This window comes from Thalia democratica, chromosome 4 (genome assembly GCF_965202585.1).
Source record: "Thalia democratica chromosome 4, ktThaDemo2.hap1.1, whole genome shotgun sequence".
Classification (NCBI taxonomy): Eukaryota; Metazoa; Chordata; class Thaliacea; order Salpida; family Salpidae; genus Thalia; species Thalia democratica.
In genome coordinates, this window is record NC_139168.1 from 42,819,995 (window position 1) to 42,843,509 (window position 23,515).

Consider the following 23,515-nt stretch of genomic DNA (forward strand, 5'->3'; position numbering starts at 1 on the left):
GGTGTATTTATTAGTACACATTAATTTATAAAATATTTTTTTAGCATGTTGTTGAAGTCATACTCTTACAGCTTTGTTTTGTAAAAATATGGTAGAAAGTTTTGTAAACATTTTGTAATATTGACCATTTAAGGGCCGGATCCCATTTAAGTTTCAAAAACGGTCGGGGCCGGTCATTTTCACTCTGCGGGCCGTACGTTGCCCACCCCTAGTTTAAATGATTGGAGCATTTAACACTTTTTTGCCAACACCTAAATCAATTTACATAATTTAGATCATTTTTTTGTACATAAATATACAACTGTAGAATAGGGTATAGACAAGTGATAGAAAATGAGTAAGAGCTTTATTTTGAGTTTTCTATTTAAAATGTATACTTAAAATTTAAACATATTTTAAATAAAGCAGTACAATACAAAGATTGTTTTTAAATTTCAGTCAAAAAACAGACTTTATCCAAATTATAAAACACAAAAAGTTTTTATTTACTTTATTTCTACAAATTAAAAATAAGTTAACTTTTTTACTTAAAAGCTTTAGGTTATTATAATATATACAAAGGTGGTTTAAATAATTTTTCAAAATATTTTACAACCTTCGGAATTTCGAAGCTTTATAAGAAAAAACATATTAAAACAAAACTCATTAATGTAGTTTAAAAATTTAGTAAATACTTAAACTTACTGTTCAAATACCAATCTGAACAGATTGAAACATAAAAACTATAATCCCTTTGAATCATATTAACGAATCCCCGACTAATAGAGTAAAAATTATGCTCATTAAATTTTATTCAAAAAAAAAACTCCTTATTCCAAGATAAAAACTTTCTATTTTACAAAAAGCAATCAGAAATAAAAAGATTACATTGGGGGTCTCAGTGGTCCGGACATCATTGGTGGACGGCCCATCATCATTGCAGGTCTCGGTTGCATCGCGGGTCGCATCATCATGTGTGGTGGCATTGGTCCACCCATCATGGGTCTTGGACCGCCCATTGGCACCATCGGAGGTCCTCCCATCATTGGACGCGGTCCACCCATTGGGGGCCGCATCATCGGACCGCCTGGACCCATGGGTTGCGGGCCACCGACCATCTGTCCTTGTTGGAAAGCGCGGGTCGTTTTGTCAATCAACTCCTGCGCTTGCTCTGCCATCCAACCTGATTGAAGTTTGCAATGATTGATAAAGCAAAATGATTTTAATAAATGTGAGGTTATGTTAAAAAAAAGCTATTTAATAAAGATCTTAGTATGAAGAAGACTCAAATGGATCAAATTAATCTACAGTAAAAATGTGACTTATCCTTACAGGATGAAATAGGTGATCTTTTAAAATAGATAAAAGTATTAAATGTTGACAAATAATTACATTTTATCAAAATATAATTTTTTTATTTTTTTATAAAATTAACAAACCTTCATAATAACTCCTTACATTGTCTTTGTGTTTCCTGCCGCTGCAGTGGGCTTTCCTGACAGACGGAGAGTCGTGAGTCAAGTAACAATCGCAATAATCACAAAAAAATTTAGGCATTTTAATAATCTGCAATGAAGAAGATGATTAGAACTACTAAACTTATTATTCGTTTAATTTAAATATAACATTGAGTAAAATTTAAGTATTCAATTAAAAATCAATAAAAATTACAACTTGTAACATAATATAAATGTTTTAAATTTATCAATCGACAATAAAGTTTATTTAGAAACAAAGAGTTACCTATATTCTCAAGTGCATATTTAAAAAAGATTCTAATTTGACATAATACTAGTTCAACAATTTTTCTATTCGAAATGAAAAGTTATCATAAGAATGAAATACAAAACCTACGGACAAGATGTTTTAATACATTGCACATGTAGTATATAGTACAACAAAAACAAGTAAATATAAAAAAGAATTACAAGCTTTTAATTTATAGTATATATGATTGTCTCGTCTTATTAAAACAATACTTTTATAATTGTTTAATACATATAAAAGCACTGAAGATAGTTTTTATTAAATGAGGTGAACAAATATTGCACTTACAAAATAAATACTCAAAAACTTACATAGAATTTGAATTTGCCAGTAAGTAAACATAATCAATGATTAAATTTTTTTTTTAATCAGCTTGAACTTCTACAATCTTTTTTTAAAAAACTACAAATTTCAAATTTCATATATTAGATTTAGATAATAAAATAAAAATCTAAAAAAAATATTTACAATATTTATTATATGTTTTACCTAATACAACAATATACAGGGTTACATGACAATTCAAATTCGGAAACTCAAATTCTTTAAAAAAAAGGACCACAACTTAAAAAGTAACATTCATTTAAAATAATCAAAAATACATATGTAGATCTAATAAACAAGATTATAATACTGATAGTTGAAACATACTTAAAAATTACCATATTTAAAACTAACTTTAGCCATATCTCAAAAAAAAAAGTGTTAGTAGGTATCAATTAGATCTATATACACTTTTTTTAGTGTAATTTTTTGAGTTGTGGCCCTTAATACATTTTTTTAAAATTTTGAATTGTCAGAATTGGATTATACGTGCACCAAATAGACAGTATATCAAATAAAAACTTTTAAATTGCATAAATAGGGACGAAAAATCTTTAATAATTGGTAACGAAAATATAAGTTTTTCAACTGAACTAGGAGTTTTTGAGTCAAACGGAAATCAAATGTATGTATTTTACAATAGTTGTAAATACTTAAAACTTCTACTATGTAATTGATTGCTTCACAAATATAATAACAAAACATAAAATGTCTGAGTCCAATCAAAATAATTTTATATATTGTTCAACAAAATTATTTAAGCGAGATCTTCATCACTGGAAGCAAGATTATTCTTCTTATGCCGACGAGCACTAGACGATGAAAATTTAACATTCCCTCCAGTATTTTTACCAAAAAGCATTGCTCTCTTTTCCTTGGCATTCAAATTTCTTGATGAGTTTTTGTTTGTTTTAGCTGGCAAGCTTTCGAGCCCAGTTAACAAGTTATTTCTCTTCTTAGCAGCAGAGTTCTGTTAATATTAACAGCTAGATAAACAAAAAAATCATAAGAATTATTAGAGGTTAGATTTTTTATACTTTATTCAAAGTTTAATTAAAGTTATACTTGCAATGATAATTTACTAGTTTTATTTGAAATAAGTGAAATTATAAACTTAAATTATGAAAAAACATTGGGAAAATCTGTACCACCACCCAACAGAAGTTTTGAAGTATTTATGCTATTAAAATTAGCTAACAGCATGATAATTTAAGTACCATAAAAACTTCTGCGAACTTTCGAAAAAGTTTAAAACATATTTTTCAATAATCAATTTCACTAAAATAGTATTTTTTAATAAATATTGAGTTATTGGTTAGTTTAAATTAAAAAACAACTTCTAATATTGCTAAATCAAATTTTATGTTCATTCTGATTTTTTTTGATAGCTAGTGTTAACATTTTCTTTTTTAGGTGATTTTCTGTAACATCTTTAAATATATAGAAACTTTTGTTTTTATAAAATCTAGTTTTAAGATTTAAATGAACTTGTTACATTCTTACTAAAAAAAATTAATAAAAAGGAGATGAAGTAATATGGTCAGTAAATTGTCTTTATCCTTTCTATAAATTGTAAATAATATTATTTCAAGTGCCACCTAGGCTAAGTGTACAAAAATATGGTAGCTAACCTCGTAGAAGGGAACTGGATCGCTCACATGACGGTCATTAGGTACCTTCATCTCGGCAAGAGAAGATCGATGAACAGTTGTAATGGTGGAAGAACGCTTCGTGGGCTGCACTTTGCTGTTTTTGAACAACTCCATTCTGTTCGACTGGTAACTATACTTATGTGCTTCGTGGGCCTGTCGTTAAACAACATTGATAATTATATATATATAATATTTTCAATCTAATTTCATATATTCAAACTCTAATTCATTGGTCTTTTTTATATATAAAAAGGCTTTTTAAGTAGCTAAAACAGTTTTACAATTTACTATGCTTTTTTTATATAAATTTATCACCATAAAAAGCTTTAAGATAACTGTACAAGCTATCATTACATTCGGAAAATTAAGCGATAAGTACTCTAAGTCAGGGGTAGACTTTTATTTTCAACCTAAAAAGAGGGCAATTTTAGTCGGGTAACATTGTTGTAAAGTGTATTAAATTAAAAATTCCAATGAAAAACGTTTTAGCCTTTACTTTAACTTAACTCAATGTTGTCGTTGACAATTAATAAAATGTTATGTTAACATTTAATCTTTAAAAAAAACTGTGTTAAAGTAATTAAACACTTACCTTATTGTTAATTTGTAGCTTTTTATTTAAAATACGTTTTTTAATACATTTATAGTATGGAATTGTTAATGTATTTCACTTTAACCTTAATATCTTTAACTTTTAAATTATATTCTTTGTTATGTTAGACCATAAGTATGATGAATAAAAAATACCTTTTTAGGAGCCGGCTCTTCTGATTTAGTTGAAGATGTTCTTATTGTTGAAGCCGTGCTACTTACTGTGGCGATTTCTAAAAATAATTTTAAAAATATGTTAACATTTAAAACTATAAGATATACTTAATTTACAAAGAAAAGTTAGAACTTATTTATATGTTATTGAACGTATAGCTAACTTGATAGTAAAAACAATATAAATTACTAGTTTTATCAAGCAAGATTGAATTCAACCATATGTCAAATGTACTGATAATTAATTATGTTCAAAAATAAATAAACACACATCGCTAACGTATACAAAAAATTATCTAATGTATCTTTTTATTTACTACAACTTGAAATTAAAAACTTTATGAATGCAAAAAAAGAAACAAATTATTTTTAATTTTCTACATACCTTTGTAATTAACGTAAATTAACTCTGATACCTGAATAAATACTGTTTATTGAGCTGTTTTCACTAGATAATTTTCCCTTTTCTTTATTGAAAACTATTTTTATCGGTTCACTTTTTCTGTACCTTAAAAATTTCATATTTTTTATAATACTATACTTTTAAAAAACTAATAAATATTTATTTTAAGCTACTGTAAATGCATTTTAAAGAAAATAACTAAGCAACAAAAAATATATATATAATTTAAATATATACTGTGAAGGTTGAGAAAGTTGGTTTATTCTTTCGTTAATTAGGAGGTTTAAACTGTCCAATATGCATTGAGATTGTTTTTTTATTTTGTAATAAAACATCATTTGTGCTATGGACTTTCTCATCAATTGCAATCCATAAAAAAAATTCCCTCTTTAAAGTAATAATAGCAAATTATTTTCTGTCTGACGTTTTGAATTTATATATGTTTAATATTTTTATTTAATGTTTTTGTAGTATACATTTTATTATCTTAGTTTGAAAAAGGTTGAGAAAAAAAATAAGTTACTTAAAATAAACATATTGAATTTTTAACTTCAACAAATATGATCATTTAACTCTTATAAAAGTTTAAATGAAATATGATAGTAAAAACTATAATAAACTGAAAACAATGTTATTTAAAAACTTCATTTGACCCATGTAAAAAAATTATCAATATACAAGAAAGAAACCTGGTAACACTTTTTGTATCTTTTAAGTGAAGCGGATATCTGTAAAAAAATTAAATTCAGCTTATTAATATAACCAAAATAAATATAGTATTTTTCTATATATTCTTAGTAACACAGCGTAATAAAAACTTGAAATAAAAACAGTACTAAGTACTAGATTAAAACTTAAGTTATCGTTTACAAAATATATTAATGCAAGTTTTAAATTAAGTTTAAAAACTATAAGGTAAATCTAAAAAACCTCACAAAAGAGTGTTTTTTAAATGAGATCCTTATATACATTTGAAATGAAACATGTTTAATTTACCTAATAAAAAATCCTGAAAATAGCTATTGAGACCACTTAAAAGAAAAAAATATGGATCAAAGCTTTCAGGGTTGTCATTTGTTTTTGAGAAAATCCTTCCAGGTTTAAGTACACGTTTTTGTGTCTATTTTTAGTTTTAAGATTAGATTAAAGTTAAAAACTGTGTTAAGTAGTATTATAACAACATTGGAGAGATATTGTATAGCTAATTTAAATGTGTTTTTTAATAAAAAATGTTGATGATGACATTAAATTTTTATCTAGATTCTAGATGATAAACTTTTTGTGACAAATCAAAATTTTACAACTTAAAATGTAAAAAGTATTTAAAATTCCAGGTTTTTTTAAAAATTTCTCAAAATCCAGGTTTTTTCAGGTTTTATTTAGCCTAAATTGTCAAATTTCAGGTTTTTCCAGGATTCCAGGTTTGTGGCAACCCTGCGTTTTATTTTAGATTTAAATGTTTCCGTTTTCTAATATAACTGTACTTTAACATTCCAAAAAGGAATCTATAATTTGAAAAGACTGTTAATTAGGCATGATGAGTAACTTTTAACATAGTAAAATTAAAATTTATATCGATATATGCCTTTAACGTTTGTACAGTTATTTTCTTTGAGAGATTATAAATGCTAAATCTAAAAGTTTATATGATATTTCAATATAAGTCTTATAAATTTTATGAGTAAAACAAAATTTTAACAACTTAAATCAAATGCAAAAAACATGTGAATTTTTTTAAGTATTTTGTGTTTTAGACTACTTTATAAAAAAGGTCAAGTTTAATTAAATCAAATAACTTTAAAAAACTATAGCGGAACTTTAAGTATGTTGTTAAGTAAATATTATTATACAACTAACAAATTGCTTCTGTCAATGTTCACTTTAAAATTGTCATAGATATTAGAAGCACTACCCATAAAAACAATTGGATATCTAATAGGAGTATGTGTAATGCGAGAAAACATAATAAAGAGTTGAGCACTGAAACCTAATGCAACCGCTAGTTGTGTAAGTTCAGTTTTGGAGTCTGTGCATTTGTTTATTTTAATTTAATTTAAGCAAAAACTAAGACATAAATGTATCTATTTGTCTATGTTACAATTGTAACCAAGGAAAAATAAGTAGATTACTTACTGAAATTGATGATTTCTAGCCTAGGCTGCACTACTCCACATATTTTGTAGGTTTTAACTTCTTTAAAATTTTCATTCCTCTTCCTTTTTTTATATTTAGTTTAAAGTAAAATTAAATGTTTATGTAGCGTGTTAAGATAAATTATAAAAAACTAGTAAATAGTATACACAAAAATACTAACCAGAACTTTAGGTTAACTATATTCTAACTAGTTAGAAATCTAACATTGAATCAAACGCTACATTGAATTTGAAAATGTTACGTTTTTATTTAACATACAAAGGTTAGTGTGGATTGTAATGTGGAGATAAATCGATCATATCTGGCAGCAAATTATAAGACCTTCCAATTACAATAGTCAAAATACATTACTCTTCAGTAAATAAGTATTTTTTATATAACTATAACAAAAAAAAGCCCTGTAAAACAACTTTAAGTATCCTAATATAATAATCTAAAAATATATATAAATAAAGTCATAAAGTATCTCAAAACATAAAACTTACTTTAGCTTTTTTTTTTATATATATATTTTTAATATTTTTTGTAACTTAGTATAATAGATAACTTTAGTAAACGTTCTAGTAAAAATCCTTAGAAATCTAGGTTAATTTTCTTCCCTCTACTACTATACTTCTTAACGCAATTATAATTGTTTATACTACGAGTTTAAATGTAATTTACTAATTTTTTAAACCGAACTTTAATTGTATTTTTTCGTTAACTTTGCATAGTTTGAAATATTAAAGTAGAAAATTACACCTTCAATCATAAACTAAAATAAACTTATCTTTAAATCATATAAGTATTTCTTGGTATGGTTCCAAATTGTATGGATTTCAATGTATTTTGTTTGTGAATATTTTTGAAACAAGATAATTTTATAAACATACTTTTGTTTAGTAGGTGTAAGATCCTCACTTACAGGAAAGATAAGCCGTAATTCACTAAGCATTTTTATTTGCTTTAAGTTCAATTGAGCCCTCATACTATTTAGTTTATCAACTTTAGTACGCATATCTGTAGTAATTTCATTATAAATTTTAGTAATATTGGCGTCTTCAGTCTGGTTTTGTTTTATTTCTTCCTCTAAAAAAATTAAATTTATGTTTTTTTTAAGCTATATCAATCTTAGTACTAAAAACATATATACTTTTTGATTGCATTTTTTTTCAAGAGTTGCTATTTTTTTGAAGCAAAAACTTAGTCTGGTGGATAAAAAACTATCCTGAGTTACATTATGCTAGCCTGGATCTGCCTGAATTTTTGAGAAATTTGAAATAAATAACTGATATGAGTTAAATATAAAAATATTGTAAACCAAATTAATATACCTAAAACTCTAAAAATCGACAAAATAACTTAAGAAAAATCAAACTTTTCAGGCAAAAAAAAAAATCAAGTCATAAAATTTAGCTCAAGGTTTACAAAATATTATCCAACTATCCTGAGTTTTGTAAAAAAAACGTCTAACAAGCCTGAAAAACAAAAGTTTAAACTAACCTGAATTATCACAATTAGCATGAGTGAGTGGCAACCCTGTTTTTTGTATTTTGAAAAAATTACTTTTTATAATCTTGACTTTTTAACAAAGTAGTTTTTATAATGAACTTTACTTTCAATTAGTATATACCTATTCGGGCATTTCAAAACTTAATTATCATAATATTTATTTTACTAATTTATAAAGCCATTATATCCCTGTCAAATGATTTGATCTGTAATACTTGTCTCATTATTTAGAATAAACTAACTAAAACCCAAAAAGATCAAATGAGTATATAAAATAAATAGGATTATAGAAAAATTGTGAACTAAATATTAAAAACTGAGTTATTTCATTCAAGTTCAATTGATCCCTCATACTATTTAGTTTATTAACTAAAGTACGCATATCTAATTTGATATGTAATTTCAATTCAATTAATTAAGCAGTTTTATAAAAGCTTAGATACGATAAATTTCATTAGCTTTTTTTTCATAGATAAAATGTTCAGATAAAAACTAATAAAACTAGTAATTTTACTTAATTTGGATAGAAAAAAATACTCAATTGTAATCTTCAACCTTGCTAAAATAGCAACATTTTTACAATAAAATCAATACTTAAATTTTTTTATGAATTATTTTTCTTTAATTGTCATCTAATTGTTAAGTTTTTGCTTTCTAAATGTTTAATTGTTATTCTGAAAATTTTTGATAAAAAAAAGATTGATAATCTAAAACTGGGTCCACGACTATTCAAATTCTGAGGGCAACAACTCAAAAAGTAATACATAATTGAATAAAATAAGAACGTATTTAGGTATAACTGATACCTACAAACACTTTTTTCTTTAAAAATTCTTAAATTTTTTTGGAGATATGGCTAAAACTAGTTTTTTTTTAATTCTTTTTTAGTAAATATTTCTTTGAGAAACAAAAAAAATATTGTAGGTATTACTTAGACTTACATACGCAATTTATATTTTTTTAAATTATTTATTAAATTTTAGTTGTGACCTTTTTTTTTGAGATTTTATATTGTCCGAACTTGATTTGTGAGCTAAAAAAATAAAAATTATATCTGTTTTTATCAAAGTATACTGAAACGAAGTACAATTGTGATTTAAAAATTACTTTCCAATACTCAGGGTTGCCACTGGTTTTTCAAAAATTTCTTCCAGGTTTTTGAAAGTACACGTTTTTGGGTCTGTTTTTAGTTTTAATCTAAGTTTAAGGTTAAAAACTATGTTAAGTAGTATAACAACATTGAAAAGATACTGAAAAGCTACTTTAAATGTGTTTTTTAATAAAAAAAATTTTTGATGATGATAAAAAAGTTGTATCTTTATGATAGATTTTTCGTGTCAAAACAAAATTTTATTACTTAAAATGTAAAATTTGTTTAAAATTCCAGGTTTTTTTCAAAATTTCTCAAATTCCAGGTTTTTCCAGGTTTTGTGGCAAACCTGGTTGCTAAAAAATGGCTACTAAAAAACTTAAGTACTTGAAAACAAACCAAAATAGTTTCATAATTATTAAAAAGTAAAGACATTTTGAAATAATTCTTAAAATGTTATGTCAAAAACTTACTTAATTTATGTACACTATTTTGAAGTTTTAGCTTTCTTGAAAGTTGATTATCTATAAGTATGTTTTCCCTTACTAACAATCTTTTTAATTGCTCTAGCTTGTGCCTACATTTTTCCTGTTTAAGCTGAAAAGTATTGTAGTATCAATTAAAAAAATCATAGAAAATACTGATAATTTATAAAAATAAGTGTTTTAACATTATTCTAGTGGTTAAAAACAATCACTGTCAATTTACTTTACATTAACATATTTTAAACCACAACCATCACAAATTTGTAGTTATATGCTTTTATATTAGCCAAAAATGGAGCTCTTTTAAATATGATGATTAAAGCGCATTTTCTTTCAGCAAATTTACTTTAACTTATAAATAGTCAATATGTTGTATCAGCCAATACTTCGACTTTTTAGTATGATGTACAGACATAATTACAGTATATCAAAGCTACGGTGTTTCAAGGATGACTTTAACAAAAACCAACATAAACTAAATGATAATTTAAAAATATTCATTTTTAAGATACAGTCAGTTCTTTAAAAACTCTTAAAAAGCACTGTCAATAGTAACAATGTATTAATTAAAAATGTTTAATTTTATTTACAATACAATGTTTCATTAGCTTGAAACTAGTCATACGAGATCATCAGCTGAATAAAATCTGTAAAAATGTTTACAATAACATGCAGGAAGACAATAGGCTAAACTTGAAACTAAAAAAAACCTAATATGTTCTATAGTCAGGGTTGCTACTCGTTTTTTCAAATTTTTTTCCAGGTTTTCCAAATTTCTTCCAGGTTTTTAAAAGTATACATTTTTGGGTTTATTTTTAGTTTTAGGTTAATTTCTATATAAGAAACTGTACTAAAGAATATAAAAACATTGAAAAGATACTGTGAAGTTACTTTAATTGTGTTTTTAATTGAAAAATTTTTTGATGATGACAAAAAAATCTTAATTATATGATAGATTTTTTGTGTCAAACCGAAATTTTACTACTTATAATGTTAAAATTATTAAAAATTCCTCGTTTTTCCAGGTTCTATGATCAAATTTCCAGGTTTTTCCATGTTTTTTTCAAAATTTCTCAAATTCCAGGTTTTTCCAGGTTATTTTTGCATAAATTGTCGAATTCCAGGTTTTTCCAGGTAAAGTGGCAACCCTGTATAGTACACAGTAACAATGTATTAGTAGTTTGCTAAAAAACTTGAACAAACCATAATAGTTGATTGCATTAAAATTATAGTTCTGTAAGTAATAATTTAATTTTAAAAATTTATATTTTATATTATTTCCTAAACTTTTTTAATATTTTGAATTAATAAAAGGCTTCAAAAACATAATTCTACTACTAAAAATATAAAAATATTTAAGTATTTACTAAAAATTTACTTTAAACAACTTATTGAGGATAAAATTTGATAACTTTAATTTCTAGTTTGGAAATAAACTATAAGTATACTATAATATATATATGATTAACCTGTAATTCATTGAAGTTGTTATGATTTTTTAAATTTTGAACTATTTTCTTTTGTACTTCTTCATTCAGAAACTTTGAATTTTCGATTTTGTTTTTTAAACTGATAATCCTGAAATTTTAAAAGAACTTTAATTGGATAGCTTGACATAAGAATATTAAATTGTTTATTCAGGAGCTTAAAAAAGTGATCACTAGCATCTGTTAAGTAGTGCTGAGAGTTTTTTTACTGTGTAACAAAATTTTGGTAATTAAGGCCATATGGACAGGGATAAAACATTATTTTTCGAAGTTAGTTATAATTATTTCATCAGTAACTAAGCTACCAGTTGCTTTTAGAAATAAAATAAAAACTTTAAGAGAAAATTAACATGGTATTTTTTTTTTAATTTTGATTAAAATGATTGTACGTTTAAATTAAAATAAACGTTTATTGCACTTATTAGAAGCTCAAAAGTTTACAATACTTCAATATAAAAATAATACTTATTTTGAGACTTAAATAATTAAAATTTATTTGCAAAGCAATAAAATAAAATTATACATTTATGTTGCTCTACAGCTAAGGTAATAAACTTGTTATAATTCTTTTAGAAAATTAAATAGTATTCATTTATAATGACTGAGACTTAAAAGTAATCGCTATAATAATTATATTTATTTCTTAAAAAAAAAAATTAACAACCTGCCAAGGGAAAACTTGCTAAAAGATTTTAGTGGGTTTATAAAATCATATGAAGGTAAGAGAGTTGCTGTATTAGTAACTGTTGTCTTAACTACACAACTTTTAAGTACAAAGTACAAATTATTCACTCCAATGACTACAGAGTTTGAATTGAATTGAAAATTGTCACTTAGGAGCTGAAAAAAATACTTATTGTATGTAACATTTTTAAAAACGTTATTTTTTTGAAGTATAAAATAAATAAGTATAAATCTAAAGAATGTAGAACTGATAAGTCACGAGGTAAAAAAATTAAGTATTTTGATAACATATAATAATTTTACTACCATATTAATTTTTGAACTATGAAAACTTAAAAACTATGCTAAAATAATCAAACTAACTTGTTCTCCAATGCAGAAAACTTGACTGTCTGAAATATTCCATTGTAGTGCTGGTAAATAATCACTCTGTTGGCTTACCCACAAACGTACAATCACAGCTAGTGCAATAAAAAAATTAAATAATATTTTTTTAAATAAAACTCAATTTCTTAAATTTCATATGCTTATTAAAAGCTGATTACAAATAAACTAAAATATAAGTTAAATTTATATAATAAACCAATGCAAAACAAAACTCGAACCTAAAGTTACGTTAATACAAAATTTTTACTGCACATTGCACATATACTATGAAAATTAGTTACATAATAATTCAAATTCCCACATTTAAAGATATTATACGAATTTTAAGGCAGCACATCTCAAGATAAAAAAAAAGTACCTGAAAGTCTAATAAATGATTTTATGATATCATATGAAAAAAAAAATATTTCAAGAGAAAATTTCTTAGTACTAAAAATAGTCAGATTTTAGTAAGTTTTAAAACTTCATTTAGCTATATCTTTAAAAGATTCATAATTACGAAAGTAAAAAAAAACTAATATTTTACGTCAATTATTAACTGAAGTTTATAGTTAGTGAATTGATTTATTACAGGGGTCAGCAGTCTATTGCAGGCTCGCCACAGTTAAAGCTGAAAAAAGTTCCTGATTTTTTTTTTTTGATCAAATCCTAAGTTAAAATCAATTCAAAAATACATAAACGAAGACTTAAAATCATTCAATTTTTTTCGAAAATTCAATTACACCATTAAAAAAGATGAACTACGAAAGCAAAGTTTTTAGGAAATAATACTAGCAAAATGCAGTTTTTAGTGATGATAAACTTTCTTATTAAAAGCATTTTTATACCAAATTTCCAGACTTTTCCTGCTTTTTTTGAAAATTATAACTTTTCTTGACTTTTGTCATTTTTTCGTTTTTCCTGACTTTGTAGCAACTCTGCTTTTGTAACTCGGGTGCCAATTTTCCTACATAAAATTCGCAAGCCGCACTATTAATAAAAAAGACTTTAAAGACCGCAGTTACAGGGTTGCCACTCTTTGGGTCAAAAAACCTTCCCTGAATGACTAGAAACTTCCCTGAGGTACCTTAAACTTCCCTGAGTTTTTTTACAATCCTTAAAAATTTACAATTTTTTTAATACAATGTTAATTACAAGAATATTGAAAACTAGCTGCAAGGCTTAAAAATTAATAAAATTAACTGTTTTGAACAAAATTTTGAAACTGGATTAACTAAATCTCATTCTAGATCTAGAAAAAAAATCCTGGAGATTTTTTTAAAAAATTTAAAATTTCCCTTAAATTAAAAAAAAAACAAAACTTCTCTGAGTTTCCCTGAGTTAAAAAAAAGAATCAAAATTTATTGAGTTTCCCTGAGATTTTTTATAACTTAAAAATTCCATGAGTTCCATGAGTGTGTGGCAACCTTGATTTATTTAAAAATAATTGTAATAAATAATCAGTATAAAAATACTGGTTTAAATCAAAAACATGATAAAATAAGCACTGATAAAGCACTAGTAAATAGTATTTATAGAAATAAGAGCTTATTTTAAATTTTTATTACAAAATATTTTACTTCAATGGTTTCAATTTAATGGTTTTAACTAGTGATGTACCGGACTCACTATCCGGGTCCGGCCGGATATTGCCATTTTTGTCTGATATCCGGATCCGGCCGGATTCTAATTCGAATAAAAAGTCCGGATCCGGTTCCGGCCAGATTCTAATTTGAAAAAAAAGTCCGGGTCCGGTTCCGGCCGGATTCTGATTTGAAAAAAAAGTCCGGATCCGGGTCCGGCCGGATCCTAACAGAGATCCGGCCGGACCCGGATCTAGTTAGTAAAAAAGAGCATACTGAAAAGTATTTTTTCAAAAACAAACCCTGTGAAAATTAATAAGAGTCATTTTCGTCAGTTAAAATTAAACACCTACCGTGATTGGCTCATTTTGTACACGTGACTAATTTACATTTGTTTACATTTAAACTATAACTAACATTTCATGAAATGCAACTCTTTAAATATGTTGTAAAATTAAAAACTTTGGAATGAATACTTGCATTATTTATTGTATAAAGTTGAGCTCAGAGAATGTTTAGAGTTAGTACGGTTGAATGTACGAGCCAATGAGAATCATATGACGAAATGTTTCTAACTAAATACTGATGCAACAAAACATCAGAACATGACAGGCAGTTTATATGTAAGCAGCTAGTTAGTTTGGTGTGTAGCTTGAAGCAACAGAATATCTTGAACGTTTTTGTGAATGCTTATTGTAAGTAGTGTTTTGTCCTAAAAGTGAATATTTCAACAGGTGTTTAATTGTTTAAATATATAAGCCAGGTTTATAGTTTAACAGTTTATTAAAATTTTTACAGTTTCTTGTTTACTAAAAGTTTTATTTAATTTTTAGTTTATTGTTTTAAGTCTTTAGATATAGACATAAATAGCTTCCAGTTTTTAAAGTGTTACCAAAGTAATTAATAATTTTGTATATGCTAGTATTTTTTGTGTTTTATATAAAAGATTCATCACTCAAAACTGTCGTGTCTGATTATATAAAGTAGTCTCAGTTAGAATTTAGTATTTGTTAGATATTAATTAAATAAGGTAGGATTTAATTATGATGGGTAGTACTAATAAGTTAAGTGTACCACAATAAGTCCACAACTTCACTACCAAGTTGTAAACCTTTGCTAGCTGTTCTACTGATTATTAGATTAAAGTAATTTTTCATTTTAAAAAAACCTCATTCTGACTCAGGCTTGTTTATACTCACTCTAGCTAGTTTTATTGACTTAAACAGTGGCAACCCTACTAGTTTGAAAATTTTTGGGAATTTTAGAAAATCTTGAACTGCCTCAGGCTAGTTTAGTTTTTTATAAAAACTCAGGCTAGTTTTCTTTTAGATTTTGAATGAGTTTGAGCTGACCCAGTTTTCAATATTTTGTAATTTTCTAGTGTATTTTGTTCAAGAACTTGATTTCAGATTTTTAATTGTAAATAACACCTAAATTTGTAAAACTTGTGGCTAGCTGTTCTACTTATTATTAGATTAAAGTTCTTTTTTTTCAGTTTTTAAAAACCTCATTCTGACTCAGGCTAATTTATTCTAGTGAGGTACCAGACTCACTATCCGGGTCCGGCCGGATATTGCCATTTTTGTCTGATATCCGGATCCGGCCGGATTTTAATTTGAAAAAAAGTCCGGATCCGGTTCCGGCCGGACTCTGATTTGAAAAAAAAGTCCGGATCCGGTTCCGGCCGGATTCAAGTTTGAAAAAAAAGTTCGGATCCGGGTCCGGCCGGACCCAAAATTGTGGGTCCGGTACATCACTAGTTTTAACTTTACTTTAATGGTTTGTTTTTAGCTAAAATGTGCCTGGCGGGATGCAAATTTTGGCTTTGAAAGTCGCATTTGGCCCGCGAGCCGCAGTTTGCTGACCCCTGATTTAGTACAATGAATGAGCTTAAGAACTTTACACAAATCAAAAAGGTTTAATTTCTAGACCATATTTAATATAAGTATAGAAACGTTGAATTGTTTTTACGACATTTTAGTACTGATTTATGAAAAAAATAATACTAAAAACTAATATTTTTGAAAAAACTTTGCATCATAGTAAATTTTATAGTTGTTGAAAACTTATTTTCTGGTGTAATATATAAATGGGCCTTTTTTAATAAAATCAAGTAAAGAAATAATTTAACTTTCAAACAGATAAATAGCTTAGTTAAAATCTATTTCAATGTATCAATAAAAAAAAAGATTAATTTTTGTCCTTGAGTATTATAATTATTTAATTCAATAATAATAATAATTAATTACTCAAACAGCTTGTTCGAAATCAAAAAAGTAATAAAAATAACAACTTATTTAATCTTTTTTTTCATAATGAAAAAACAAGTTTATTAATTGTTTTGTAACAACTTTAAGTACAAAGTCAATGTTAAATAAATTGTTTAACTTTTTTAATTAAATTACAAATAAAAAACTAAGACAATTGAAAATAAATCTAACAATTTTATTTTTAATGTACTAGAGCAGAGGTGAGCTAACTGCATTTGAAATTTTGTTTCAACGAGAATAATATAGTTTTCTTTAATTTTTTTTTGAGTTAACTTAAAGTATTAGTCTTTTTCCTTTTTTTATTCAAAAAATGTCTTATTTTAGTAAGTAAAAAAAATATATTCACATATTTCTCACTTATACCTTCTTAAATTTTTCAACAAAATCGAAAACAATTAAACAATACTTACTTTTTTGAATACAGATTTTCTTTAAATTAAAATTAGACCATGTAGGATTTTGAGAATACGGAATGTTTTCACTAGAGTAGAGTTCTACAAAAATAAAAATAAAAACATTTTCAAAATTATTTACTTTTACATTTTTTTAACTAGCTACTTAAAGTTAAGTTTGGTAAATTGTATTTTGTATACTGTTATTTTTGTTACCAACTGCTTTTCACAGCTTCTAATAACGATAAAACACATTTTTAACCAAAAATACAAAAAAATAAGGTAGATTTATTAAAATATTGAAGGTTTAAAATTTCAATGATTTGGGATTTTTTTTTTTACTTATTTTAATTTTTTCTACTTGAATTTTTTTAACTCAACTGCTTATTTTAAATTATATTGAAAATCACTAGTTTTGTAATATATCCTAATAGACTTTCAATGATAGTTACAATGTTATTATATTAGTTAACATTTGATAAAATATCTATTTGTTGCCCAAAAATATCCCATATTTAATTTGAGTGTTCTGTGTATATTTTGTTCCTATTAAACAACTTTTTAAACTTATTTTCTTTAAAATTCTTATGATAAGTTTTCTCAAACCTTTTTATGTACATTCACTAAGAATTTGATGTCTTGACTTCAGAGACATTAACATGAGACAATTTTATAACAATTTCAAAATATTTTTCAATTGCTTGCTTACTAAAAATTAATCAAACTAAATTTACAAAAACTGGCCCAAGTTGAAAAAAATAATTATCCAATTAATACTGGTATTTTATAATTTATATATAAAATTTAAGTTTGATTGTTTATTCAAAAATGTATAAACCTAGTAAGCCGCATGAAAGCATTAAAAATTAAATTACATAAAGTTTTAGTTAAATTAAACCATAAACAGGGTTGCCACTCTATGAGTCAATATAAACTAAATCAACTGTCCTGAGTCATCCAGAGTTGTTTTAAATAATATTTTTAAGTTCTTAGTAATTTATAAATTTAAAATTTTAATTTTACCTTTCAAAATCAGTAAAAATCTATTTTTTAACAAAATTTGTTATAAATTATCAAAATATTGAAACTGGAAGAACTAAATCTCATTCAAGATCTGAAAAACATGGAATGAGATTTTCAAAATATTTCAAAACTGTTTGGAGTTTTTTATGAAAAAAAAAAACACAAATTAGCCTAAATCATCTTGAGTATTTTTTTAAATTGAACTAGGCTGAGTCATTCTGAGATTTAAAAAAGTTTTAATTTGTCCCGAGTTATCATGATTATACTGAGTATCCTGAGTGTGTGGTAACCCTGAAAATAAGTTGTAACTTCACTGAAAACAACTTTAACTTTGGTTATAATGATTAACATTGTCAAAACCAAACCTTCTCCGTTTGTTGTTTGCAATGTAAAATAAAGAAAAGGAGTAATTTCATCTTCTTCAATTGCTTCACATTCATTATTACGAAAAATTGTTAAATTTTTGCAGCTTACTGACCTCAACCCATTAAAGTTGCACTATAAAAAATTTATTAAACCATATAAAACTAGATTATTTTCAGCATAAAGAATAAACAACTTTTTTTACATGTTGATTAATAAATTTGAACAATTTTAACTAAGCTTTGAGTTGTTTCTTACAGCTTTATAATACTCATACTAATATTTGAGGTGGAGTTGGCTAAAATCAGAGAGATTTTTAATTAGAGAAGGGAACTAAAACATATTTTTTAAAACAGCATTACCAAACTTTGAGTCAAAAAATCTATTCTGAGGAACCAAAAACTTGCCTGGGTTTTTCAAATCAATTTTTTTTTTTGCTTTTCTGGCACAAACTAAAAACTATAAAAATTAATTTCTGATGTCAAACAAAAACTGTGAAATTATTTATTAGTGGTAAAGAACTAGCCACAAGGCTAAAAATAACAATATTTTTTTTAATTTCAATAAAAACAAGTTTTAGAACAAAACTGGTTAAAAAATAGAAAAATATTGAAAATGGATCAACTAAATCTAATTCAAGATCTATAGAAATAGCTGACCTAAGTTTTTTCAAAAAATCAAACTATACTGAGTTTTTTGTTAAAAAATTAAACTAGCCTGAATTATCCTTAGATTAAGAAAATTTTAAACTATCCTGAGCTAACTTAAGTATTCTGAGTTTGTAGCAACTCTATTAAAAAATCTAGGAGGAAATAGAATTTTGTTTATTCACTATTTTAGTTTTCTTCTCCTATAAGAAACCTATTGTACTCTCTGACTTGAACCTACTATATCTTAAGAACAAGTCTAATATTAAAAAGCTGTAAAAAGTAAGTTATAGCTTATTTAAACTGTACAAACTTAGATTAAAATGTAAAAAAGTGATTAAGGTGATTATGACAAAAAAAAGTAGTTTTTAATAGATTTATTAAAAATATCATGAATTTTTACTTAAATTCATATGACTACAGACTTAGGCTTAGATAAACTTTATCTTAATTTTGGGACCATTTCATTTACAAAAACATGATGTGTTTTTAATAGTTTTTACTTTAGATTAAATTTATAGTTAAACAAAATTTTAATGATTGACAGCATTTAACAACTTTGTTAAATTACTTTCACTTGTTTATTAATTTATTATTACAAAAAAAAAAAGTTCAGAGTTTCTTTTATGAAAAAATAAAAAATTAAGTTCATCAACTTAATTAATTAGTGAAAGAACAAAAACATTTAAACTATCTTATTTAATTTTATAACAAAAATACTAGTATAAAATTAATTTAAACAAACTTGGCTGAAAGTAAGAAAATTTTTCTGGTTTTCATTTTTAATAGCTATATCTTCCATTGCAACTACAAACTAATTATATCTGTATTGAACATATTTGTAATTACTAACAAAAAAATTGTACATTTTTTATCTGAATTGATTTACATTATACCTAGGAAATAAATTTTAAAATTCTTTTTTGTAGGGGTAGGTAGTACAGCACATTTTTTGGTCATGTTGTTTTTGGTCATCTTTGCTTCATTAAGAAGAAGACTATTTTGTTAAAATAGTATCATATTCTTTCTTAGTACACCCTTTTATTATCTTGGAATTTCTCCAAGTCCAATTAATCAATTATTACTACTAACAAGTTTCGTTTTACTTTATTTTTTTATATAACAGATCCTTCACCTAATGCTTTGGTTCACTTTGCTATTATTATCTTTAGCATTTGTTGTACGCCAAAATTGAAAAATATGCAAGACTGTTTTTCTGCATATATAAAAGCACTCAATTTACATTGGACCAAAGCATTTGGTGAAGCATGTGTTATATCAAAAACCAAAGTAAAACAAAACTTGTTAGTAGTAGTATTTTGATTACTTTTAAAAAGTGCACTTGAAGCAATTCTGAGAGAAATCAAAAAAAGGATGTCCCAAGAAAGAATATGATACTATTTTAACAAAAGAATAATTCACATATACTCTCAACTCAGATTTCTTATAATATCTTTTTACTGTGAATATGCTTTATGTTAATTTTTTTCTTAATTCATAATTAATTAGATAATAATTAATATTAACTCCATACCTAGTAAAATAGAAATTTACTATGTGTATAATATAGCTCTTTGCAAGTGTAAACTTTTATATATTATTTAGATAAAAGTTTATACCTTGCTAAGTGCTCAGTCTTGTAAATAGCATTTATATAAGTAAATACAATAACAATAAACTGCAATGAGTTTAAAATTAAAAAAGACTTGATAAGAGGCTTTAAAATTAGAGAAATAAAACATTTAATCAAACTAACAAATTTATTTTTAAATTATTTAAATGTACAATACTTTATAAACTTTAAATAATAGTAATGTGGAAACAATAACATACTTAAAGCTAAAAAAAAATTGTAACAGATAAATAATTATCAATCAATTAAATAAAAACTCTATTTATTTAATGAATAAAATTACACTAGTTTTAATAAATTTACATACACTTTCTATGATATATAAGTCAGGTCTTTTACTCTTAGACTTTTGCTCTCAATAATCATAATTTCTAATAACGGAAAGTGATTTAAAATGGTTTTATATATATATCAACATGCAATGGAAATGACATGACATCAGTAGTAACTTTATGGCTAGCTGACTACACACAGTTTATACTCAAAATCAAAAAAATTAAAAGTAAAACAGCAGAAGAATTTGCTTTTTATATTAAAAAAAAAGTTAGATTCTACATACAAAATTTGCATATTTAGTGTAATAATGACGTCATAATACAACAAAAACAGTTGAAATCTCTCTAATTTATGCCTATAACTATAAGCTTTAATTTAAGATATAAATCATAATTCTAGGACATTTTTCGATTTTTGACTTAAACAGTAATAAATTTACTTATACAAGTCCAAAATCGAAAATATGTGATTTTTTAGGTTAAAATTAGTTTTTTAGGCAGAGATTTTTTTTTAGCAAATTTTAATTTTTTTGTTAGATTCTTCTTAATGAAGCAAAAACATATTTGAATCATATGTACTTATAAGTCCAGCAAACATCACCAAAGTACTCCCTATAAACTAACTAGTACCTATAAAAACTTTTTTATGTTTTGAAATAATTATTTAGAATAAACATTTTTTTAAATTACTATACTTCCAAAAACTTAATCAATATCTCCAACAATATTTTTTAAATTTCAACAAAAAAAAAGGTGTTTGTAGGTATTAATTAGACCTTACATGGTTGCAACAGATCAAGCTGAGAAAAATTTCCTGACTTTTTCCTGACTTTTCTAAATCTAAACTCTCAAGTTAAACTTATTCTAAAATACATAATCAATACATAAAAAACTCTTATCTTATTATTATACAGGTTAAAACAGTTTTTTGATGGATTTAATCATCTAACTTCCATTACATCACTTGAACCATCTGTGTATGATTGATGTGTTTGCAATAAACAGCTCTATCAGCAAAATGCTTGTATTTTCTAACTTGATACAGTTCTAGTTTGTATGCATACATACAACTTTTAACTCTTCTTCTGGATGTAATAGTTTCTCATTTCATACTGTTTTCAAGCAGAGCTTTGTTAATACTTAATCTAGTTCGTCCTCAGCCTGGTCATTGAGCAACACAAATCATAGTTGCAACAACTTTCCGAGAGAAGATTTGGCAGGAAATTTTAATGCTTTAAAAAGAACTGGTCCAGACAATCTTCCTTTTGCTTGAAGATCTTGAACCTTAATGCATTCATTGGACAATTTACTAAAGTTCTAAATTGTCCAATGCTAGTATCATCTTTTTTTAAAGCACATTTTTTCTATGTTAAGGCTTGCACAATGTTGGCAAAACACTTTTCAACAATTGTGACTCCTAATTTTTCAAGGCTATGCGGAATTAGGCATGACATATTTTTTACAAATGTACTTCCAATAGCCATTCTGCTCTAGAGACTTTCAACCGCTTTTAAGTAGTGATGTACCGGACCCACAATTTTGGGTCAAGCTGACCCAAATCCGGACTTTTTTTTTTCAAATTACAGGGTTGCCACTCTTTGAGCCAAAACATCTTCCCTGAGTGACCAAAAATTTCCCTGAGTAACCTTAAATTTCCCTGAGTTTCCCTGAGTATTTTTCAAATCTTAAAAAAAAAATTTTCTCTTCTAACACAAATTATTAATACCTCATTCTCATTTTTCTTCTTTAATAATAAAAGGAAGGTTGTATGTGTATGCTTCTGCATTAAATTTATGAAAAAAACTGTTTTCAAAAACTCAATCTTAAAAGGTTTAAACCAATTAAAAATTAAAAACTATATTTTTGCACAACTTTGTGTAAACTTGTTAGTTAACTTTCTACATAAAAGAATAAAGTTTAATTTGTTTGACATTTTAATTGACAAAATTTAATTATACTATAATAATAATTTCACATGAAGAACTCACTTAAATACATAATAACTTCATTATGACTTGTATGTCTTTCCTAGCAACTGTTCTGAATGCAGTAAATAAAACTTAAAAGCTTAACATTATTGTAAAAAAACCTGCAAAAAGAAAGTTTAAAGAAATAGCTAAAGAAATATCTCATATCAAAGTACAACTTAATACCTAACAACTGATACAAAATAATCTAAAATTAAAAATTTTTTATGTTTTTTAGATGTTCATAGACAATCTATTTTAAATAACTGAAAACATAATTTTGATTTTAAAACAATTTCACATTACCTAACAAAATAATCTTAATACTGTTTTTTTAAGTATGCAATTTCTAAATCAATAGTTTTAATTTTATTTTCAAGTTTATTTGCGTTGTGCTTAGCAGCTATTCCTCTTGCTATTAATTCTTTCATTGCTTCTAAATCAGACTGTTTGTTGGCATCTGCAGTATATTTGTCATAGTCTTCATTCAAACATTGTAAGTTTACTTTTTTGTTCTCCTAACTTACTCAAAGCATCACCTTTATTTGGAACACTTTTAGCAAAGCGCTGTTGCTCAAGATATGCCAAATATTGGGCCCTAGAAGATTTTACAAATTTTAACAATTCAGAACTTAGTTCAACTGTGCTTGGTTCTAGACTGTTTGCATATAGATTATCTTTGATCATTCTTCAGGACCTTATTGTCATCTCTCCC

The 23,515-nt window shown here is 25.5% G+C and overlaps 2 protein-coding genes across 3 annotated transcripts; both read right to left on the reverse strand.

The window, feature by feature from the left end:
* Positions 1 to 545: 545 nt before the first annotated feature.
* LOC145834514 (U1 small nuclear ribonucleoprotein C-like) lies at positions 546 to 1,575 on the reverse strand. The gene is made up of 2 exons (XM_082941960.1): positions 1,419 to 1,575; positions 546 to 1,162 (listed from the first exon to the last, which is right to left on the reverse strand). Exons 1-2 carry the CDS (start codon positions 1,534 to 1,536, stop codon positions 864 to 866), a joined length of 417 nt encoding a protein of 138 aa, XP_082798086.1. The 5' UTR covers positions 1,537 to 1,575; the 3' UTR covers positions 546 to 863.
* Positions 1,576 to 2,257: 682 nt separating this feature from the next.
* LOC145834536 (UV radiation resistance-associated gene protein-like) lies at positions 2,258 to 19,749 on the reverse strand. Of its 2 annotated transcripts, none has more exons than XM_082941983.1 (16): positions 19,671 to 19,749; positions 18,281 to 18,413; positions 16,911 to 16,994; positions 12,645 to 12,742; positions 12,262 to 12,437; positions 11,580 to 11,688; positions 10,099 to 10,222; positions 7,917 to 8,043; positions 7,024 to 7,106; positions 6,748 to 6,916; positions 5,580 to 5,618; positions 5,128 to 5,277; positions 4,904 to 4,995; positions 4,470 to 4,546; positions 3,702 to 3,875; positions 2,258 to 3,040 (listed from the first exon to the last, which is right to left on the reverse strand). In XM_082941983.1, exons 1-16 carry the CDS (start codon positions 19,725 to 19,727, stop codon positions 2,828 to 2,830), a joined length of 1,905 nt encoding a protein of 634 aa, XP_082798109.1. In that variant the 5' UTR covers positions 19,728 to 19,749; the 3' UTR covers positions 2,258 to 2,827. The 2 variants fall into 2 exon arrangements, with proteins under 2 accessions (XP_082798109.1, XP_082798108.1); XM_082941982.1 differs by having other exon boundaries at positions 7,917 to 8,112.
* Positions 19,750 to 23,515: the final 3,766 nt, after the last annotated feature.

What these genes read in the sequence shown, in the direction of transcription:
- LOC145834514 (XM_082941960.1), bottom strand. Translation starts at nt 1,536, where the DNA reads ATGCCTAAATTTTTTTGTGATTATTGCGATTGTTACTTGACTCACGAC. An exon ending in TGTAAGGAGTTATTATGAAG is followed by an intron (nt 1,163 to 1,418) that starts GTTTGTTAATTT and finishes AACTTCAATCAG; the next exon opens with GTTGGATGGCAGAGCAAGCG.
- LOC145834536 (XM_082941982.1), bottom strand. Translation starts at nt 19,727, where the DNA reads ATGGAAGATATAGCTATTAAAAATGAAAACCAGAAAAATTTTCTTACT. An exon ending in ACAACTTCAATGAATTACAG is followed by an intron (nt 10,223 to 11,579) that starts GTTAATCATATA and finishes AATACTTTTCAG; the next exon opens with CTTAAACAGGAAAAATGTAG. An exon ending in CAACTTTCTCAACCTTCACA is followed by an intron (nt 4,996 to 5,127) that starts GTATATATTTAA and finishes GAAATTTTTAAG; the next exon opens with GTACAGAAAAAGTGAACCGA.